At 44.5% G+C, this 23,141-nt stretch overlaps 1 protein-coding gene across 2 annotated transcripts in view; it reads left to right on the forward strand.

The window, feature by feature from the left end:
- Positions 1–23,141, forward strand: part of ANAPC1 (anaphase promoting complex subunit 1) — a 614,893-nt gene that overhangs the window by 91,875 nt on the left and 499,877 nt on the right. For both annotated transcript variants that reach the window (XM_069234703.1, XM_069234704.1), the window contains exons 9-10: positions 5,997–6,203; positions 21,930–22,025. In XM_069234703.1, the coding sequence (XP_069090804.1) occupies positions 5,997–6,203; positions 21,930–22,025 (303 nt within the window). The remainder of the gene's footprint in view (positions 1–5,996; positions 6,204–21,929; positions 22,026–23,141) is intronic.

Here is a 23,141-nt window from a genome sequence, read left to right on the forward strand (position 1 = left end):
GCCTAGCAAAACAGTGGACGCAGGCACAGGGTCAACTTCAAGATCTAGGGCCTGATTCTAACCTTGGCGGATGGCGGAGGCCGTCCGCCAAGGTTCCGCCGCCAAATGACCGCACCGCGGTCACAAGACTGCGGCGGCCATTCTAACATTTCCTCTGGGCCGGCGGGCGCTCTCCAAAAGAGCGCCCGCCGGCCCAGAGGAAATGCCCCTGCAACGAGGACGCCGGCTCAGAATTGAGCCGGCGTAGTTGCAGGGGTGCGACGGGTGCAGTTGCACCCGTTGCGTATTTCAGTGTCTGCATGGCAGACACTGAAATACTTTGCGGGGCCCTCTTACGGGGGCCCCTGCAGTGCCCATGCCATGGGCATGGGCACTGCAGGGGCCCCCAGGGGCCCCGCGGCACCCCCTACCGCCATCCTGTTCCTGGTGGGAGACCCGCCAGGAACAGGATGGCGGTAGGGGGTGTCAGAATCCCCATGGCTGCGGAGCGCGCTCCGCAGCCATGGAGGATTCCCCCGAGCAGCGGAAAGTCGACTTTCCGCTTCTGACCGCGGCTGAACCGCCGCGGTCAGAATGCTCATGGGAGCACCGCCAGCCTGTTGGCGGTGCTCCCGTGGTCGGTGGCCCTGGCGGCCACCGGCCGCCAGGGTCAGAATGACCCCCCTAGTGTTGATGGACTGCCAAACACACTCTTCGCTTCAGTGGTGGAACCCTGTAAATTTAAACAAAGGGCGGCCATTTCAAGACCCAGTGCCTCACACCACTATTACAACAGACGCTTCCATGATTGGGTGGGGAGCACACCTCAACAATCACAATATACAAGGTCAATGGGACAATCAACAAAAACAACTTCACATAAATCACTTAGAACTACTAGCGATCTCCCTAGCACTAAAAGCTTTTCAACCCCTTCTAGTCCACAAACACATTCTTGTCAAAACAGACAATATGACAACAATGTACTATCTAAACAAACAAGGGGACACACACTCGTCACAACTATGCCTCCTAGCACAAAAGATTTGGCATTGGGCAATTCACAACAACATTCGTCTGATAGCGCAATATATACCAGGCATTCACAATCAGTTAGCCGACAATCTCAGTCGAGATCACCAGCAAACTCACAAGTGGGAAATACATCCCCAGATTCTACATGACTACTTCTACCGCTGGGGGGACACCAGACATAGATCTGTTTGCAACACAACAAAACGCAAAATGCCAAAACTTTGCATCCAGATACCCACACCCTCAGTCCAAGGGCAATGCTCTATGGATCAATTGGTCAGGGATATTTGTTTACGCTTTTCCCCCTCTCCCACTCATTCCTTTCCTAGTCAACAAACTGAGTAAAAACAAACTCAAGCTAATACTCATAGCACCAACGTGGGCTCGCCAACTGTGGTACACCACACTGTTGGACTTCTCAGTAGTACCTCACATCAAACTACCAAACAGACCAGATCTCTTAACACAACACAAACAACAGATCAGACACCCCAATCCAGCATCGCTCAACCTAGGAATCTGGCTCCTGAGGTCTTAGAATTTGGCTATCTAAACCTTTCAAATGAGTGTATGGAAGTCATTAAACAAGCAAGAAAACCGACAACAAGGCATTGTTATGCTAATAAATAGAAAAGATTTGTTTTCTACTGCCAAGCAAATCAAATCACACCGTTAGATGCCTCCATACAAAACATTGTGAGTTACTACATGTACAAAAAAGCAAATCTATCTTTTTCTTCCATCAAAATTAATCTCACTGCAAACTCTGCTTATCTGCAGGTCAAACATACAAAGTCACTTTTTAGAATCCCAGTTATTAAAGCCTTTATGGAAGGACTAAAAAGGATCATACCTCCAAGAACCCCTCCAGTACCCTCGTGGAATCTTAATATTGTACTTACACAACTCATGGGTCCACCTTTTGAACCCATGCATTCTTGACGGATCCAATTCTTAACTTGGAAGGTGGCTTTTCTAATAGCCATTACTTCACTACGAAGAGTTAGAGAAATACAGGCGTTTACTATAGCAGAACCTTTTATACAAGTATACAAACATAAAGTGGTTCTCCGTACAAATCCAAAATGTTTACCAAAAGTCATTTCACCGTTTCATCTAAACCAAACAGTAGAGCTCCCAGTCTTCTTCCCACAACCAGACTCGGTAGCAGAAAGAGCACTGCTTACATTAGACATAAAAAGGGCGCTAATGTATTACATAGACAGAACAAAATCATTTCGTAAAACTAAGCAATTGTTTGTTGCTTTCCAAAAACCCAATGCTGGTAACCCTATATCCAAACAGGGCATAGCCACATGGATAGTCAAATGCGTTCAGACCTGTTACCTCAAAGCTAAAAGAGACTTAGCCATTACACCAAAGGCTCACTCCACTAGAAAGAAAGGAGCAACAATGGCCTTTCTAGGTAATATACCAATGACAGAGATTTGTAAGGCAGCCACTTGGTCTACACCTCATACCTTTAACAAACATTACTGGGTAGATGTGTTAGCAACCCATCAAGCAACAGTAGGACAGGCTGTACTAAGAACATTATTTCAAACAACTTCAACTCCTACAGGCTGAACCGCTTTCGGGAGGATTACTGCTTTGTAGTCTATGCACAGCATGTGTATCTACAGCTACACATGCCATTGAACGGAAAATGTCACTTACCCAGTGTACATCTATTCGTGGCATGTTGCGCTGCAGATTCACATGCGCCCTCCCACCTCCCCGGGAGCCTGTAGCCGTTTAAGTTGCATTTAAATTGTATATATGTTAATAAATATTCCTTTACCACAAACTATGTACATACATATCTATTCCATTGCATGGACATCTTTAGTATCCTCATTCTACCACTCCTACCTCACCCTATGCGGGGAAAACAATCTAAGATGGAGTCGATGCCCATGTGCAATGGAGCCGAAAAGGAGGAGTCACTCGGTCCCGTGACTCAAAAAGACTTCTTCGAAGAAAAACAACTTGTAACACTCCGAGCCCAACACTAGATGGCAGGAACAGTGCACAGCATGTGAATCTGCAGCGCAACATGCCACAAACAGATGTACACTGGGTAAGTGACATATTATTTATATATATATATATATATATATATATATATATATATATATATATATATACACACACATCTATATATATACACACACATGAATATATACATATTTAAACCATGAGTAAATATACATTAGTTACACAGGTTTAAAGAGTATGTGTGTAGTTTGTTAGGACATAGTAGCGATACATATTTCTAAAGAACTATGTATAACTAGAATATACACATAGTCAGATAAAAAATATTTATCAATATAGTCATATGCAGTCCATAGCTGTTTGAATATGGTGGTTATGAAGGAAAGAGCCAACTCTTGAGTAGTTTTCTGGAGACAAGAAAGTTATCTGTGGGTCTTATAGTTGGGGGTAATGAATTCCATAGATTGGCTGCTTGAACGGAGAAGGATGTACCACCTATAGTCTTTTTCTTGTATGGTGGTGTTCTAAGGCGGGGTGCCAATCTTGAGCGGAGGTTTCTTTGAATGTATTTGGTTATTTTGTTTCTGATAAAAAGCAGTCCTGTTCCATGTATAGCTTTGGTGGTGATACAAAGCAGCTTGAAAATGCATCTTCTGGCAACGGGTGTAGTGCTCCCAAGGCAGGGGAGATGTGGGCTTGTGGCTTTACATGTATTAGTAGCCTGGCTTCAGAGTTCTGAATACTTTGTAGTTTTCTCATAGTAATTGAGAGCGGGTAGCATGTTACATCGTCATTGAGTGCTTGGAAGGGGTGTAGTATTTGAAATGAGTTCCCTGTGGGAGGAGATTAGGTGTAAATGCTAGTGATTGGAATGGTTCTCTAATTCGGTCTTGGGTCACAAAGCTTAAGCGCATTCTTGTGGGAAAACAAGTGAGACATGGATTGTGTGCATCTTTCATTAGTCTGTTCCCAGGGATATAGAAATTTTCTACAATATCTACTTGTCCATGGGACAGGTTACTTCATAAATCAACTTGTCCTGTAAATAAATCCACTTGTCCCTTTGGTGCCATGTAGTGTTGTGACAAATTATGGCAGCAATCTCATTATATAAGTGCTCTGATAATAGCCTCTCTGATTATGCCTGTTCTCACTATCGTAGGATTTGGATACTAGCAATTCCCTTATTGTGGCACCTGTCAGCAGATCTACATCCTGAGGCTGGAGATAGGGATAAGAAATAGTTCTAAGGATGGAATGCCCTATTTAGTCTGTGCAAACCTACTAACTTGGGTGTTTTAGGGGTTTCACCAGCTCTACTGTAATCTTCTGCCATACAGAGAAAGTTGGAAATTTACTCCTGAAAAGCGCAGAGTGAAAGTAATTCCAGGCTTGGGAAAAAGTGGTTGGAGGGAAAGAGACCTTGTAAACGCTCAACCCATTTCCGCATGAGCAAATCTACACATACATATTTGCTTGTGCTAAAATGCAGTCCAAAAATATTTTTTAGAAGTACGGCTTCCTGGCCTTTTTCTGCGAATTAATGAGTCATGAACCTGGGCTAATGCAAATACACCGAGCTATGTGTGCACTTTTGTGATTTTCTTGAAGAATTGGGCCCCTAATTGGTTATTCAAAACTTTTTATTTTTAATAAAATTATATCCCTCCATTTGTTGGCTGTCTTCACTGTGAGTGACAGACTCTACTCTTTCACAAGAAGCATATTGGCACAGAGTAGTTTTGTTTGGTGCCCTGAACCACTGTGGTAAGGTGTGCTTTTGAGACCAAGCTTATTTTTGCCAATGTTTGTTATGATGGTGATGGCCCAGTACTGTGATGTGCGGGAAATAGCTGCTACTTCTGTTAAAGATAATCCTCCAGTGGAGTCCATTTGAACTGTGGTAAGCCTCTATGTATGACTGACAGAAGGGAGGGGAGATCCGGAAGGAGGCGCTGAGTGGGAGGCAGGGGTTTGTATAAGGTTGGGGAGTGGTTGGCAAGCTTTGGTTCTGGTTATTGAAATTCATATTGTTCTTACTTGTTAAATCAGGTTATGCCATTATCGGAAGATTTTCCACTAACAACCCATATGCAAATCATTTGTTTCGTATTTCAAAAGCAAAATTCTTTACATCTAAAATTCTTTTGCCAATTTTCAGAAATATTAATGAAGTAGGTTGATACGACTCACTGGAATTCTGTATTTTGTGAACCAACCTATTAGTACATAGGACGATTTCACAAAATACTAATGCATGTGCTAGAAATAGGTGCTCAAATTGAGATCACTTTTACAGAATCTGTTATAGTGCATTGCAAATAAAATGCACAACTTTCGAATTAAGAGTCGCAATTTACAATTTATTATTTTTAATCTCTTCACTTGAGACCCAAAGTGGGAAGTTTTGTTACGTATATTACCAGCCACTGTGTTTGTAACAGTTATAATAGTAATAGGGATTGTAAACGGTTGTGCTTACAAAGATTGTAATGCCCCAATTATGAGTTGTGTGATTCTACAGAGGTGGTAAATCCCCACCCGTAAAAAACAATACTGTGCTGTAATCCCTGCAAGTGCCTTGCAATTTTATGACTGTATCACTGACTGGAATGGGGAAGAAAGCAAGTACCCACTTTTATTTCCTTTTCCATGAAGATTATCATTTATGTTTACCACTTGCTGTGTGTGTGTATGAGTGGGGGACTGCTTTGGTGTTGGGGAGGAGGGAAGGTAGGGGAGACCAGGGGGAACTGTAGTCAGGAAGGAGGAGAGGAGTTTTAGATGCTTCCCATTTGCTGTGACTGAGTGTCTGGTGGGCAGGTAGACTGGTCCGAGCTGCAGTGCAGTCCATTTGCAAAGTGATTTTGTCTGCCATATTTTCTGGACAGTAAAATAAATTATTTTCCTTTTGATAAAATTACATCAGTGGAGAGACCTTTCTTAAAACATCACTGAATATTTTATTTTTTTCAAAATTACAGCCGTTCTCATTCTCCTGCATTGGGGGTGCACAGTTTTGCAGGAGTGCAGCGGTTCAACTTTTCCTCCCACTCCCCCTCCCCAAAAAGACTGAGCGCTTCACACTCCCCGAATAGCACCTGCAGCGAAGTCCAGGCAGCCGAAGCAGAGCCAATTGTCCCAGAGCTCTGCCTGGACCATTTATGGACAGAAAGTAGCCCAGCCGCAAGGTATGTATTCCTTTGGTGAAAGACAAATTCTTGTTGCATTTTCAGCCCACTAGTTGTGGTGCTTTGCTTGTTCAGGCATGAACATTACTGTCTCAGTATGTTCTCTTTATTAGATAGTAGCCTCTGGTAGAGTTAATCGTCTTTCAGGTACAGAGTTCCTCACTCCCATTTAGTTGGTAGTTTAAAGTGTTTACTGCTTCAATGTGCTTGTCCACTTTGTATGTTTGCTGTAACATTGTATTCCTTTTTATCTTGTCCCTGTTAAATTCATACTTGTGGCATATTGCAACATAGATATGAAAACCGTATGGGTGACCAGATCACAAATATAGAGATATGTGAGGTGAAATCATTGTGAAGAGTGTGTCGAGCAAAAAGACTAATTGAGATGATAAAAGCAGCTGTACTTCTGACCATAAGGTACTCCTAGTTTCCATAGGAAAAGCATTTTTTGTTTTGCCAATAACTTTGGCACAGTTTGGCAAATCTTCACGAAATTTTCAAAACTAATGAGACAGTCAGTTCAGCTGCTGTCTTGAAAGTCTTAGGGTGATCCGTCAAGCAGGGGCAAAGAAAAAGGAGGGATCCCAAAACACGTTTTCCCCATGCATTTTCCCATAGGTATTTTGGACATGCCTACAGCCTGAACCTCTGACTAAATTACACCAAATTTTGTAGAAAGCCGTCTCTTGGCCCAACAAGCGTGCTTTTTGTGATTAGATGTAATCCGTTCAGTAATCTTTAGAGACATTAGCAGAAAATGAAATCTAGATATCCAGGGATGTGGATCCAACTGTCCCTGTCCTCATATCCGATTGGCTGCCAACACTTCAACCAGAAAGTGTTGACAGCCGTTTTGGGACCCTGCTTCAGCTAAGTCCCCCCAATAAATCTAAAAAAAATAGAAAAGGGTGCAGAGTAGGAATACCCAAACAACCTAATCTTGGTGGAGGGGTTCCTGCTAGGGCAAAAAAGCATATTCTTTTAGTTTTTTTAATTTGCGCAAAATCGGCGTTAGATCTGCGAATTTTGCCAAAAAACAAACAAACAAAACAAACAAGCGCGGTCTCCATGCTTATTATTCATTTAGCCCCCGGGTGAGCCAGGTGCCGGGGCACACCACATTGAAAAAGAAAAAGAAAGGTGGATGCATGGGGGCCCCCCTCCCAGTTCGCTCAAGAGCCCCAGGAACCACCACCTCCCAAGAGCTACATATAGCAAATATGCGGGGGGCGGCACGGGCCAAAGGGACCCCCACCTCACTGGGGCCAATTACTATTATTAAAAGGAGCGGAGGCTGTGCAGCCCCCCCTCCCGGGCCTTATACTGCCCCAGAGACCACAATCTCCCCGGGGCCGGCCCGTGCAAAAGAAAGGAGAGGGCCTGAATTGTGCTGGGTGCCGCCTTTCGTAGATAGTGGTTTGCTTTTGCTTGGCGGGAGCTGAGATGGCGCCCGCCAAGTAAAAAAACAAACACTCCACTTCCAGCAAGCAGGAGCTGTCAAAAAGCTCCCGCTTGCTGGAGGCGGAGTTTCTATCTTGTTCCCTGTCTGCACACATGGGGGCGGGGAAGAAGATTAAAGTATTACTCCCACATGCAGGGAGCTGCATTTTCAGCAGCTCCCTGCGTGTGGGAGCAGCGCCGGCTCTCGCTGGATGCAGAGAGCCAGCGGGCACTGTTGGGGGTCTTCAGGCTTCCCCTGCAGTTCCCAACGCTGCAGCTCTAGCTTATTAAGTTATCCGATGAAGACACTGGAAGAACAATAACATTGGGAATGTTACAGACACACAAGGTCACTGGAAACATTACCTGGGCGTCCTTTAAGCAGCTGTAATGTAGAAGATGTGCTGTACATTTACCCAACAAGGTAGCACTTACTAATGCCAGTAAACAATTCTCCATTTAGATAGACATTCTGCACAAAATGGTGGCCTCGTCTTGGATAAATTTGCAGGGCAGGATTCATTCTGGCATGATGCTCATTTTTGAAGAATTCAAACCTTGCCGCAAAGGAACTTATAGATATAAACAAAGCAGGTGCCCAAGTTGAAGCTCCACTTCTGTAAAGTACTAATCATCCTATTTTCTTGCACATGATCAAGGCAAAGCAAGTGTTCTTTTCTCTGCATTTCCATCTTGAAAAGTTATCTATAATCCTTTTTTCAAGCCTAATGTCTCATGTAGTCACTGTGATTTGTGGGTTCTTTGTTGTCATGTGCTGCTGAGACAAGAGATTGTGTTCTCCCTTTTAAAATCTACACATATGTGAATGGCGTAGAAGCCCTACCCTTTTGGCCGTACTACATGTAAATTAGTGGTATGTAACATCTTTCTGCCATTTTCCGAGGATGATGGACAGGTTACTCATTTTCTGCCCATTTTGGAGATGCGCTGCTGATGCACAGGAATATGATGACATCTCCACCAAACAAAGCAGCACTTCATGAGTGGCGCCAGGTTGGGTGCTCATAGGGGATTGGCCGCAGGGCCTGGCCCTACAGTCAATCACCGCCATGCATGGCCAAAGGCCATGCGCGGCTGTGGTTGGATTAACATTAAGTAATATAATTTGTTAATGTAATAAAAACTAGAAACCTAGAAATTCTATGAAAAAACATAGAAATTCACTTAAAAAATCAAGGGTTACATGGATGTTCTAGATAGGCTCACATTTTAAATGTACAAAACTATAGAAATCCAACAGTGATAGTTCTTTCAAGTAACTATAACTCGCGCCCTCGCCATGCACTGCTAATTACCCCATATATCAGTCATGACCTCTTTTTTGACATCCTTAAAATTATCACTGCAGCATTTCCAACAAAATTCTTAATGAAGAAACTGTGCATGGCAGGGGCACAAGTTATAGTTACTTGAAAGAACTCCTGAATTTGAATGGTTTTTTACATTTGAAATTTGAGCCTAATTATACCATCCCTGTAACCATTGTTTTTTTTAAGTGAATACGTATATGATTATATGTTTGTGTATATAAATAGATAGAGATATAATAGTAGATATATGAAGCATGAGTTGAGGCTGGAAAAAGATTGGCAATGATGGATATTTCTCTTTATGAGAGTTTTTGAGAAAGCCTTGTGTTTCATGCAAATATGTAAAGCTTATATTGTAGTAAATATGAATTTGACAGTATTCTAAATAGATATGTTATATGCATGATACATCAAGTTTTAACAGAATCATGTAGAATTATGGAGCCGAATAACAGTAGGAGAAAACAGCTCCTAGCCTTTGGAATAAACTTGAGGCCACTCCAAGATGGCCACCCCTGAATTTTGAATAGCAAAATTGTCTTTGAGGACTTGTGGATGGTTAACTAAAAAAACACGGGACTAAGATATAACTAATTCCATATATATCTGATAGAGACATCTAGTTGCAGATTCTTTACCTTAGAATGTCGCCAGGCGTCCGTCTGAATACGGAGATTTTTCTCGAAGTACCCCTGTGCGCTATTAGGTGGCGTCGTCTGGCTCTGTGTCTGTCTGCATCGTCTGCGCCAGCAATTATGTAGCGGGACTACCCTTAGAGATTTTTCCAATGTCAGAAGTAGGTCGTGGTTGCTACTCCTGCTACTTTCTGGGACCCAAAAAGGACAAGGGCCTCTGCCCTATCCTAGCCCTTCGGTCCCTCAATCTCTTTTTCTTAGGCAGGAGAAGTTCAAAAAGCTCACTCTGGCTTGGATTTTATCTGTCCTGGACCCAGGAGACTGAAGTTAGCGTTGGGCTTTCAGGAAGCCTATTTCCAGATTCCCATCCTGCCTGCTTACAGACGTTACCTGCGGTTCACAGTAGGCCATGAGCGCTTTCAGTTCACTGTGCTCCCCTTTGGCCTTACCAGCACCCCTCGGGTGTTCACCAATGTGATGGCGGTGGTCGCAGCTCTTCAGTCCAGGTCATGGGTTTCAGTCTTTCCTTACCTCGACGATTGGCTGTTGAAGGTGAGCTCGCCTCAGGCTGTCGTCTCCCATCTCCAGGTTACGGCATACCTCCTTTATATCCTGGGGTTCACCATAAACATGCTGAAGTCAACCTGACTCCCACTCAGGCGCTCCCTTCATAGGAGCTGTTCTGGACACAGTGCAGTTTCGGTCTTATCCTCCCAAGCGGCGAATCCAGGATATTCAGGCTATGATACAGATGTTTCAGCCTCTATCCTGGTTTCCGTGAGAATGACTCTGAGGCTGCTGGGCCTCATTTCCTCCTGCATCTTGCTAGTCACACATGCCAGATGGTATTTGCGGGCTCTTCACTGGGACCTAAAGTTCTATTGAGCACATCATCAGGGGAATCTCTCCGACATGGTTCAGATCTCAGAGGGGACTGTGCAAGATTTGCAGTGAACCGCGATTAAGTTAGAGACAGTCTCCCTCTCCCCCCCCCCTCCTCCCCCTGTTCCCCAACTGGATCTAACAGTAGTGACAGATCCATCACTCCTGGGTGGTGGCAACCATCTGAGAGAGGCGACAATCAGAGGCATCTGATCTCTGGTGGAGTATGGACTCCATATCAAGCTGTTGAAGCTCTGTGCGATCAGACTAGCATTGAAAGCATTTCTTCCCTCTCCGAATAAAAAAGGTAGGGCAGGTGTTCACAGAGGACACCCCCACCATGTGGTACTGTAACAAGCTGGGCGGGGTGGGATTGTGGGCACTTTGTCAAGAGGTTCAGCGCCTCTGGACGTGGCTGGAACATAAAGGCAATTTCCGGATGGTTCAACATCTGGCAGCCTCTCCAGAGCAGACAAACTCAGCTGGCAGTGCTTAGTTGATCACAAATGACTGTTCCATCGGTGGTGGTGCAAGGTCTCTTTCAGCAGTGGGGAGAGCCTTGATTAGATATGTTCGTATCTGCAAAGAATGTGCAGTGTCATCAGTATTGCATATTGGAGTTCCCAAGGCGGTAATAGCTCGGTAACACTTTTTGACCTGAATGGAGTTCAGGCCTCCTGTATGCCTTTCTGCCTATACCACGTCTGCCCAGAGTTCTCAAGATTATCAAGTATGACCAGCCCCAAGTAATCCTTGTGGCTCTGGACTGGGCACGAAGAGTCTGTTATCCTGAGCTATTGAGCACGACCATAGGCTCTTCTGTCACAGCAGCAGGGGAGGTTTCTCCACCTCTTACGCAGAGATTCAGCGGGGCATTTGACAACTTTTGATCTTCTGCTCAAAGTCTTTAACATAATCTTGTCAGCCAGGCATCCCTCAGCAAAATATTGTATGCCTTTTGGAAACATTTGTGGCATGGTGCACAGACATGTGGATGAGAGTATCATACAGTGGAGTGCTGTGTCATATAGTGGAGTGTCGTAGAGCGATGTTGAGTGGCTTGTTCTATTGTGTCATGCAGTGCAGGTGCGTAGAGTAAATTGGCAGAGAGTCTTGCAGAGTCATTGAGTAGTGTACAGCATAGTAAATTCTTGTAGAGTGGTGTGATAGAGTGTCGTACAGTGGAGCAGTGGGATGGTGTGGCGTAGAGTTAAGTGTCAAACTGTAGTTGGGTCACGTACAGTAGAGGGGAGTGCTGTGTTGTAGGTTGTTGGAAAGTCTTGTACAGTGGAGAACAGTGTTGTGGAGTGTATAGGCATAGAGTGGAGTCAGAGTTATACAGAACTAGAGTGTATTAGAGTTTTGTAGAGTGGAATTATATATAATGGAGGAGGGTGTTGAAGAGTGGAGCAGCACAGGGTGGACTGTTGAACAGTGGCATATGGGGTAAAGTATTGTACAGTGGACTAGAGTGGGAGTTGACTGGAGTTGCATAGGAGTGGAGTAAAGAGTATTTTAGTGGAGTGTTATGTTGTAGAGTTGCTTGGTGTATCATACACTGGAGTAAAGTGGAGTAGAGGTGCTGCACATGGAATTTCAGGAATTGTAACTCCAATTTATAATATCTTTTTGAGGTCCTGGTGCATTTAATTAAGCCACCCATTCATTTCTGTTGTTCATTTTTATTGAAAGTGTTGTGGATTTACTGACATGATTGATGAGGTACAGAGGGTGAAGATGGAGGCTAATAGGAGGCTGAGAGGGTAAGGGAAGATTATGGTGGTACCCGTCATCAAAGACAAGGCCCAGTTCGACACCCTGAAGTAGGCCTGCATCCTGAGGCTGATGTATATTAGGGCAAGAAATGGAATAAGCGTAGTAAAGTTTATGCTCGAAGATTGAAATGCAGTTCATTTATTTGTCATAAACAGAAAGTCAAGTCCGCAAATCTAATCTTTTTTACCAGCTCATCTTATCAAACTCCAGTCCAGCTAACAAATTTTTCATTTAGTGGTATGTAATAGAGTGACTTTTCCAGGGCATATATAGCAACATTTTTTAAAACCATGTACATAAATGTAGTAATAATTCTGTGTGCAAAATGTTTTCATAAATGCTACGTATCAGGGCAGAGCTAGAGATTTAAACCTCATAATAATGGTATCCTCCCATGCTTCACTATGTGTCTATGTGAGTATGTGTTTTGGTGTTCAGCACCCAGAAACAAAAATAAGTATATGGCATGACTGCAAAACTATTTTAGCGGTGTGAGTGCTGATGGGGCTTAAATGAGAGAATGTGTGCTAGGTTTAGTGAGGTTTAGGTAGGGCTTTAAGTGGGCCGGGTCCTGGCGGGACTGAGCACTTGCAATTATTAACAATAATTTGCAATGCAGTGGATCTTGCATTTGCTAGGGTTAAAGTTATTAGCATTGTAAACTCCTAACCAAACTTTTCTTTCCACAAACTGAAAATGAAAAGTAAAACAGTTTCACATAAGTGAGCCAATGGCCGCCATGAGCACAAAGCAGACACACAAAAGGAAACAGAAGTTAGCTCGCAGTGAAACGTACCAGCAAAAGTGCAGTTATCCATGTAACTGGCAAAAGTGCAATTATCCATGTAACAGGGTCGATGTCATGCAAAGTGCTCAACTACTTCCCAGCGAGATCGCGCTGCTTATGAAATGAAGAGAAAAAGTAGTCCAAAAACTATACGGAAAACATCGAGCCTTGTATGTTTTCAGTAGTTGACTGGTGCACTCGAGGGCTAAAAAGGGGCATAGAAATGGGTCCCTATCGGGCTCTGTTTTTAATGCCCATGACACACTTGCTATGCCACTGCATGCTAGTGCCTTTGCAACACTGTAATTCTTTGAAGACATTCAGCAAGGCCCATTGCATGAAGGCACTCAGTTCAGACTGAAGGGATGGAGGTGGTGTCCATCTGCTGCCTCTCAGTGGGCTGCGAGGGGCTGATCTGGCCTAGAAGTGGAACATAAAAGCCCAGCTCACAAGAAGTGTGTGTCACTCCACTGGTCTCTGGTTACACTCACGCTTGTACAAGGAGCCACTGCACCTTTTCTACACCACTGAGCGCCAGAAGGAAGAAAGACCGAGTTGGGTTGAACCTAGAAAATTACACAGCGACAGCAAAAGTCCTATAGCAACATTGCCACGGTATTACGGTATTGCGTTCCTGCTGCCGGTTTGTAAAACTCTTGATCTGTTTGTCTGGTTTACTTCGCATGCTATGACCTGTCTGGGATTAGTGGTGTGCTATGAAGTGGTAATGCACTGCTCCTTAAGGAAAGATTTGTAATTATTGTAATGTCAGTCAGTGAAGGAATTATTCTGTGCATAAAACCTAATTGTCATTTGTGTCCGTCAGCTGTAATGACAGAACGCACAATATTCCCCACTTAGTCTTAGGAGGGCTTTATACACACAGCAAGAAACATATTATCTCATTTGTTTACGTTTTAGGTTGCTTCACGGGTCCAGACATGATACTGAAATGCATTGATATCCATAGTTTAGACCGCACCCCTATTAGCTTTGGCCACGCCCCCTTAGCAGGTTTGCCATGCCCCTTGTAGAGACCCCCCAGTTTTGTCATCCCACTTAAAGCCCTGGGTTTAGAATTGGAGAGAGATAGTTGGAAGATTTCAGAAATAATTCATTTCCTGCCATTTTCTGAGATCAGAGTGGATGTCTGCATCTAAGACAAGGCATAGAGAGTTTCTGTCACTGTAAATATCCGTCGTAACTCCTAAAATGTGGGTGGGGGAGAGGAAATATCTCAACAAGATTAGCAAATGCTCCCCCAACTCCTATGGATGTGTGGCCATGGCCCGACCCGGGGACATGGTGCAAGTAGCAGCAGCAGCCCACAGGTAGGGCACTCGAGTGCTTCTGTTTTCATTGGTGGCTGCCAAGGAGGCCCTTCTCATAAAAGGCGGTGTGAGGCAACTAGCTGGTCTCTTCCCCACTCACTACCTCAGAATACGAACACCCCCGGACCCTGCACTGCTGCAATTTCTACTGTTGGAGCTGGATTTTTGTTTCTTGCCTCCCTTCTACAGGTCATGGACTCAGCCGCACATGGGAGGTTAAAACCACACTCTTCGTGCTCTGCAACGCAGTTTGCTGCTTGAGCGCACAGGTTAGAGTATTGTCTCAGCTAACCTGAGTTAGCACTCTGTTGCAGCTGTGGTGGTGTACTGTGAGCTGCGAAGTTGCAGGGGTCCGAGGGGGGCCTGGGTGCAGTTGTTTGGTAGGTGTTTGGTAGGTATTAGCCCTTTTGGTGAGATTTTTTTAACCAAATTTTCGAACTGTTTTTCCTGCATTTAGTTATTTAGGTGAGGGGGCCTGGGGCCATTTTAGGAACTGTTTCTGGCGTTTTAGTTATTTGTTTTGGTACAAAAGCAAGGTCCTGCTCGTTTGTCATTTTGTCTCGATATTTTCAGTGGTTGTTAAGGCCTGGTGTTTTCTTGTTTGAAGGGGCTGCATATACGGTAGGATTGGCATTAGGAGTAATTCATAGGCAAGCTGTTTTGGAGCCAAGTGTTTGGGTCGTGGTATTAGGACACCAGCACACTCTGGACTTTAGGCCTCAGTTAGGCTTATTAATGATTGTGTGCTTTTACATTGTTGGATTAGGGCATTATGGTTGGTCGCTACGGCTGTATTGGTTAACAGTGTTGCCCGGTGGCCAGCTGCCTGCCACCTATGGTTCCATCGGTGGCGAGGGACCCCCTCCCAGCTCCAGAGACTGCGATGACAGGTTGTTGAGTATCAGGCTGGGTGATGTTCGTTCAGAGCACGATCAGTTAGGCAGGCACGTGCCTCTGGCGATTAAAGAAAAAATTTGGAAGGGGAGTTTTGTGGACATGTGAGTTGACTGTGGATAGGCCAGAGCAAGAGGATGGCAAGCGGTGCAAGGAGTGCTCTCACTTTAGGGATTTTGGGCACTGGCTTTACAAGAAGAGGGTGGAGGAGACGCTCATGAACTGGGTGATGGGCTTCGCAATTTTGTCAGGCTATCACAATGGAATGTTTCCCAAACATGGGGCGTGCATTTGGCCTGCTACCAGAACAGGATAGTCTGTGCTCATGATGAGTTTGGGGCGGGGGCGGCCTAGAGGGTCTATGAAAAGGAGTTCTGTAGAATCAAGGCTACTAGGCCCACGCTGGCATTGGCGTGAACACCTGGCTGTGATTTATAAAGCCGCAGCGCCTTGGGGCCATTCCCTTTTGGACTGGTGTGTGGGGGTGGTGATTTGGGGGTGGGGCTTCAACAAAAGATCCTGCACCAGACCCCACCGGGACATGCTGTTTCTTCTGTGGCTTGCCATCCCACCTTGAGTCCAAATGTTTCAAGAAATCAGAGTCCAGAAGTGCTAAAAACAGCAATGCTCCACTTTGGGGGTAGTCCCTAAGAAAGAGCCAGGGGAGTACAGGTTGATACACAACTTCTCTGCTCCCAAAGGACATTCGGTGAATGAACCAATTGATGGGACCTTGTGTTCAGTTACGTATGCCTCCCTTGATCATGCAATTGGAATGTTACAAGAGCTGGGGCCCGGGATGCTGCTGGTGAAATTAGTTATTGAGTCTTCTTTCCGGCTCCTTCCTGTGCACCCAGACTATTTTCATCTGCTAGGTTTTCAGTTTGAAGGTTCCTTGTGCTTCGACAAATTTATGCCCTTGGGCTGTTCACTCTCCTGTGCATATTATGAAAAGTTTAGCACTTTCTTGGAATAGGTCTTTAGACAGAGGTCTGGGCATCAGTGGGCGTTCCACTTGCACTATTTGGATGACCTTTTCTTTTTGGGCCTTTCCGGTACAGGGGACCGTGCAGGAGCGTTGCAGGCATTTCAGGATTTGATGGGAATTTTTGGTATACCCCTAGCACGTGGTAAGACCTTAGGCCAGCCACAATTATCAAATTCCTCTGGATTGAATAAGTTGCTGGTGAATCTAGGTTCCCCAAGGAAAAAGTTATTGCCTTTTCCCAAGCCCTAAGGGATTGTTTGGGGTCTAAGAAAGTGACACTGCACCTGCTACAGTTGGTGGTCGGGCAGCTGAATTTTGCTCTTTGCATTATCCCCGCGGGCCGCCTATTCTCAAGGTCAGTTTCACAAGCCGTGTTTAGATTGAGGGAGACGCACCACTATACTAGGTTATCATCAGGATATGAGAATATGGGAGGCATTTCTGGAGGACTTAAGTGGGACAGTAGTATGGCCTAGCCCCGTCAGGTCTAGAGAGGAGATAGTTCTGTTGCAGTGAGAGTTTTGGTGCCATCCTTGGTCCTAAGTGGTGTCTCGATGCTGGAGTCGAATTAGATGTCCAACATTGGTTTATGGAGCTCTTCCCCATCTTGGTGGCCCTCACGGTCTGGCCAGATCAATTTCGCAACCAGTCTGTAGGGTTTTGGTCAGACAGCATGTCTGTAGTGGAGTGCATCTGTCAACAGGCAGCCATGTGCAAAAGGATCCTTCGCTTAATGAAATAAATTGTGTTGCTATGCTTAAAACTGTATGTCATTTTTAAAGCTAGACATGTGCTGTGGGTGCTGAACAATGCAGCCTATGCGTTGTCTTGTTTTAAGACATAGGTCTTCAGGTACTATCACCCAGGAGTGGCGGAGCTCCCTGCACCCTTCCTGGAGTGACTGTGGAGGCTTGGTGCTCTGGTTTACCTACCTTAGCGCCTAAGACTGGGTGTACCAATGAGGGGGCATTCATTGTCTTGAGACAAGGAGATTAGACTAGGAGATTAGCTGCACTTTACAAATCCATGATTGATTGAGTGCATACTGCAATTTCTTAGGCAGTGTGGTGAGGAAGGATGGTTTTGCTCTTGAGGCAGTCTTTTCTTGCGTCTCTTATGAGGGGGGTGGCTGGCTGGCTGGCCAACGGTCTCATACATGAACCAGCACATTGCCGCAAAATCCTTCCTAGCAAAGATGCTTAGGCACACTGATGGCACGAAGGCCTTTCTGGTTCAGAGGGCATTATAGGGCTGGCAACGAGTGGATGAGGATAAACCAGATGCCAGACACCCCATTGACATGACCCGGCTGATGACTCTTCTATCTAGCCTCACCGACATTTGTACATCCCTAGATGAGGTCCGTCTCTTCAGAGCGGCCTTTGCACAGTCATTATATGGCGCCAAGGCTTGGTAAATTCATTGCCAAGAAAAAGAGGGATTGGACCGGAGGGCTGCAATATGCAAAGGTACAGTGGCCGAATGATTCTTCGCCTATAATTATTAAAGACTGACCAGATGGGAATGGGTGAGCATATTCTGCTCTATAGAGCGCCAGGTAATAAATGCTGGCCCCTGGCGAATCTGGATTTTTTTTGGCTCACCGTACTCTGGGGCCAGAGGGACCCTTGTTGGTACACGCAGATGGTACACCACTCACAAGATACTGGTTTTGTAGTGTTGAATAGATCACAGAGGATGGCAGGTTTGGACCCATCTGAATAAGACTCTCATTCTTTTAGAATTGGAGCCGCTACTGGAAGGTATGGGGTGAAAAAGATTGGCCAAGTAGATGACTGTTACAAGCGTTATGTGCGGTTGAACGTGCTGTAGCTGCTTTGCCCTAATACCTGTTCTCCTACCCTCCATCCCAATTTTCTATTCCCCTGTTGACTCAGGCGGACGTCGTGAGGATTCAGGATGGCTCTGGATACCTTGGTGCTTCCTGTCCACACGAGAGCAGATGGGGTTACAGATATGCTGATTTTGGGCCATTCATACCTGAGACCAGTGAAGGCATATTTTTCAGGTGGCTACACTGCCAGAACTTTTTATGGTTAAGGGGGTTTGCGCCTAGCTTATCTAAGGACTGCATTGGACACACTCCTGCACCGGGGTTTACGCACTCTGAGATTGTTATTGTTCATCTTGATGGTGATGATCTGATATCGATTGGTAGGAAGGACTTGTTTGAGCTCATTATCTCTGAGATGTGCTGTCTTGCAAGGAGATTCATTGACATGGTGCTAACTTAGTCAAACATTGGACCCAGGCTGGAATGGAGAGGGGATAAGTTGGTCAAAGCCATCAATGACTGTGAAGCGGGTGAACAAAAAGATCAATAAGTTGTACAGGTCAGCCAGGTTGTCATCAATAGCTCATGGTTTCATCAAGGGTGAGCAGCTTTTCTTACATAAGGGTGTTCATCTGTCCAAGGTGGGTAATGAGCTGTTTCTTGATGGTTTGTTAGCTTGGTACATCACCTGGGCTTCAGGGAGAGAGGGCCGGTCGGGGGCAGGGCAGGCAGATAGTAAGTGAACCATGCCGACCTGTGGCGGGTGAGGTCATGATGGTGGATAGTTCAGGTACATGCAAGGTGTCCTTTTAGACCAAAGTGACAGAGGGGGTCCTGGCTCCAAGTATAGAGGCTGTATGGGTGCGGGGGGGGTTGGGTGCAGTCGTTGACACCAGTCCTTACCGGGCAGTCACCTGCATGTTTACAGTGGGCGCAAGCCAGCACTGGCTCTTGAGAGGAGGAAGCAAGGGGTCCCTGAAGTAGCTATCCTAGCAGGTAGATGGGCGTCCTGCACAGGATCACCCGCCGTAGGGGTCCGCCCTGGTTCAGAGTTCCTTGATAAGGTGCCTTGGAGGAATGGACTCTACTACCAGACCTGATCTCACTTGTCAAGCTATGATGTTAATGGATGCACAGGAACACATTTTTAGCTATGGATAGGAAACTTCTGTGTATTAGTGACTTTCTAAACGTCAGGACTTGATCTCTGTAAGCAAAGATATAAAACTGTGTGTTATTGTACATAAGTGTTTTAGTTTCTATATGTATAATGTGTGTAAATAAATATGGCCAGGGATCTTTCAACTGCCCTAATCCCAATGTGTCTTGCTGTGTCATTTGTCTGAGGGGGCAATTTAAAAACAAAAAACAAAAAAGTCATTTACCTGCAGGTGTCTTCCTCACAGCGTCCTTCTTCTCCTGGCAGCTCCAATGTGCTGGACCAGGAAACACCACTAACCAATCCTGACACTACTTTCATTCAGGAGTGCTGGAAGCCTGTACTTTCTCTAACCCAGCTGTCTCAAGATAGCTGGGTTAGAGAAATCTAAAGTGTGCATGTCGGGCTGGCCATTGCATGACCGCTGGCCAAAGGGACATACACACTTGAAACAAGTGCACAAATCCCTCCTGCCACTCTTCAGCAATTGCCCTGCCCCGTCCTGACACTCAGTTCAGAACAGGTAGCTGAAAAAGAAAATGGTAATAAACAAAGTTTATTACTATTTTATTTTTCAGTTCTTGGGACATTTTGGGGGGGGGGGGGGGGAGAGATTGTAGCGGGGGCGACGCTCCTCCGCTCACATGGAGGGGCCACTCCTGGGTGGTCCGCAGGTAGAATTGACAAGGGACAATAGCAACTGCCTGGCCATATAGCAAAGGCTCCCCCAACTTGGGATAGCTGCACAAATGGCAGTGAGGCTTGACCTAGGGGCCATGGTGCAAGCCGTCACCTCCTGCAGGAAGAGCACAGCAGTATTGGAGTATGCGGGTGTGACTCGGAAGCACTAGAGAGATTCCAGGGTCATTGGGGGCCGCCATTGAGGCCCATCCCATAAAAGGCAGCATGAGGTAGCGAGCAGGTCTCTTTCCTACTCGCTGCCACAGAACACTAACTCCGCCAGGACCCTGCACTGCCACAACTTCTACTGTTGGAGTCGGATTTTTATTTCTCTACCCACCATCCTCAGAGCAGTAGGCACTGGGTTGGAGTGTTTTTTCTGTTTGGCAGTGGAGTTTTATGTCAAGGGCTAATCCGATCTGTTCAATGGGATCTAATTTGAGTCTTTGATAACCTGTGCTGTACCTAACCACCTTTTTTCTTGCAAGTGTTGGCTGTTGTGTTTGCTTTTTTGGCAGCGGGTGAGGTCTTGAGTGGTGTGACAGTTTGAGTACGTGCAAGGCATCCTTATCTGGCAATCACCTGCGCAGGTGCAAGCTAGCACATGACCTTGAGGGGAGGAAACAGGGTTGTGGGATGCCTGAGGTATGTATCCTAGCGGGCAAATGGGCTCACTGCACAGGATCACCCCTGGTAGGGGGAATCTGGGTTGGGGTCCACCCACAAGGAGGGATCCACTTAGGTTCTGAGTTGCTGGATAAGGTGTCTAGGAGGAAGGGACTCTGCTACCAGTCATGATCTCACTCATCAAGATATGATGTTGATGGATGCACAGGAACATCTTTTTAGCTATGGATAGAAAAACCTCCACGTGTTAGTGACTTTAAGGCTAGGACCTGATCTCTGTGAGCAAAGATGTAAATCTGTGGGTTACTGTGCATAGTGACTGTTTTAATGTTTCTGTTTGTATATTGTGTGTAAATAAAAATGGCTAGGGGTCTTTCAACACCTTAATCCCAATGTGTCTTGCTCTATCATCTTGCCATTTTTCTGAGGGAGGTTCTTTGGGTGCCAGGGTGGTCCTAGGGTAGGATTGACAAGGGACATCGGCAACTGCTTGGGGATATGCTTTAAATATATATTTATTTATTTAAGACTGCAGTGAGGATTTTCAAAACTGAGGCCATTAAAGGGGTGTCTTTATGGCAGAACTCCCATGGCAGCAGGGGCCATGATGTTGGAACATGTGACTCCATTCTTCACTGCTTTCTTTTAGTCACTAGATCACTAGGCAGGGTCCATCTCCTGAAAATGGTTTAGGCAGCCAAGTATCTGATGATGATGCTAGGGCATAGAACCAGGATTCCGGCCATGACCCTCAGTACATTTATTTATATATTTAAATCCAAACTACTAAACACCCCAGTTCTGGAATTCTACACTCCTCTTTCTCAGGGTGGCTTTTTCTCAGCGTTATTATCAGAAGGAACCGTGCACGTTCTTTTTAGGAATTGTTTTTCTAATGCTTAGCAGGATGTTTTTGCTCTTAAGTATTGGGTCAGTTGCTCCTAACTAGGAGTATGGTCTTTCTATTGCGTTATTATTTTAGATGTTTTGTTAAATAATGTTAACACTTAGATGTGTTTGAGTATATTTTTTTAATGTATATTGAAAAATATATTTAACCAAAACCAGGATTCAGGGGAACGCAATTGTAGAGTAAGATACTGTGTGACCACCAGGAGAATTGTTTCCATTAGTGAATGTATTGTAATATTCAGTGTATGAGGCAGTAAACTGCTTTAAACGTTAAGTTCCTCCTACTATGGCAATAAAGTGGAATTTGATCTTGCTCAGTAGTAACAAATGTATGAGTGTACATTTCATAGTCCAGGGTTACTAAAAAAAACATTTTATTGGGCCACATTCATTTTTACTACCATGGCGTATGAGATTGTAAGATGCTGACCAGTACATCAAAACTGATACATTCACAAACTATTTCTTTCTGATTCCCTTTATAGAGAAAAAAATTCTCAAGCTCTGAAAGTATTTATCACCACTGATTTATGTGGGCAAAAGTACCTATGCTTTCTGATTGAATCTCAGCACCAACTGCGGTAAGGACATTTTATGTTCATGTGGATACAAAATGCAATTTGTCCTCTATTGTTTTGCCTGTTGCAAGAAAGTTTACTGGGAGAGGTCACCTATTGGTTAGATCTTTTTATATCTTTCATTCACAATTATATCTAGTTTAAGACTAGCCAAACTTGATCTTTATCTTTTGTTTTGATATAAAAATAATATCCAACTTTGAGTTGGGAAGAAGCAATATTGGTCACTAGTAAAAAGAGAACTTATAAAACGTTGAATTGAGAAATTGATTAATAGCTCAAAATGTATCACCTGCTCATTGAAATCTCTGTAACCTTTTTCAATTAAAAAGCTTGTAACATCACTCATGTCATAATCAGGTGAACATGATTGGTTCTAAAGTGAGAGCTCTCCTGCTGGCCAAAAAGTGGTAAGATGTTAAATGTGTTTTTTTTTTTTTTTTTTACAATAAGGTCCACTACTAAAGTAACCAGTTTATTAAATAGGTATTGTTAACCTTTTCAAAAGAGAAATGTTAAAAGAATTTTTTTTTTTTTTACAGGTATATACTTGCTGTTGTATTAAGATCTGTATATGAGTACTCTTTGCAAATGCCAGACTGTTATCAGTATGACGGAAATATAAACTTTAGGAATTTTGAAAGCTTTTGATTTTCAGCAAGACAAAGCTTCTACATATGCTGGTATTGGGATCTTAAATATTGGTTAATTGGGGATTTTTATGAAATCTTTCAATGGGCTCAACTGGTACATGACCCTAAGTTTTCCAGGGGTTGTCCAAGAAAAAGGCAATAATCCAAGCCAGCAATGGTCCAGATTTCATTGCCTTATCACAGTCCTTAATATGTCTTAGTGTAAAGTGTAGTAATGTTTATAGGTAAGCCAAAGCTTCAGTGCTGCTTTCAGTTCCATACTGTATGGTAGTTGCGGCTGCTCATCTCAGGTCAGTTACATGCTTCTGATGACGGATCTGTCCTTCTCAGGAACCTCCAACAAGTAATTTGTGTAATACCTTTACTTTAGACTTTGTCAATTGGAAACAAGATGAATAGCTGCTCCTATGACTTCTTTTTAAGCATTGCAAGACAGCTGGCCTCTAGCTGCTTTTGGTTTGAGAGA

The sequence above is a fragment of the Pleurodeles waltl genome, chromosome 5, assembly GCF_031143425.1.
Source record: "Pleurodeles waltl isolate 20211129_DDA chromosome 5, aPleWal1.hap1.20221129, whole genome shotgun sequence".
NCBI lineage: Eukaryota > Metazoa > Chordata > Amphibia > Caudata > Salamandridae > Pleurodeles > Pleurodeles waltl.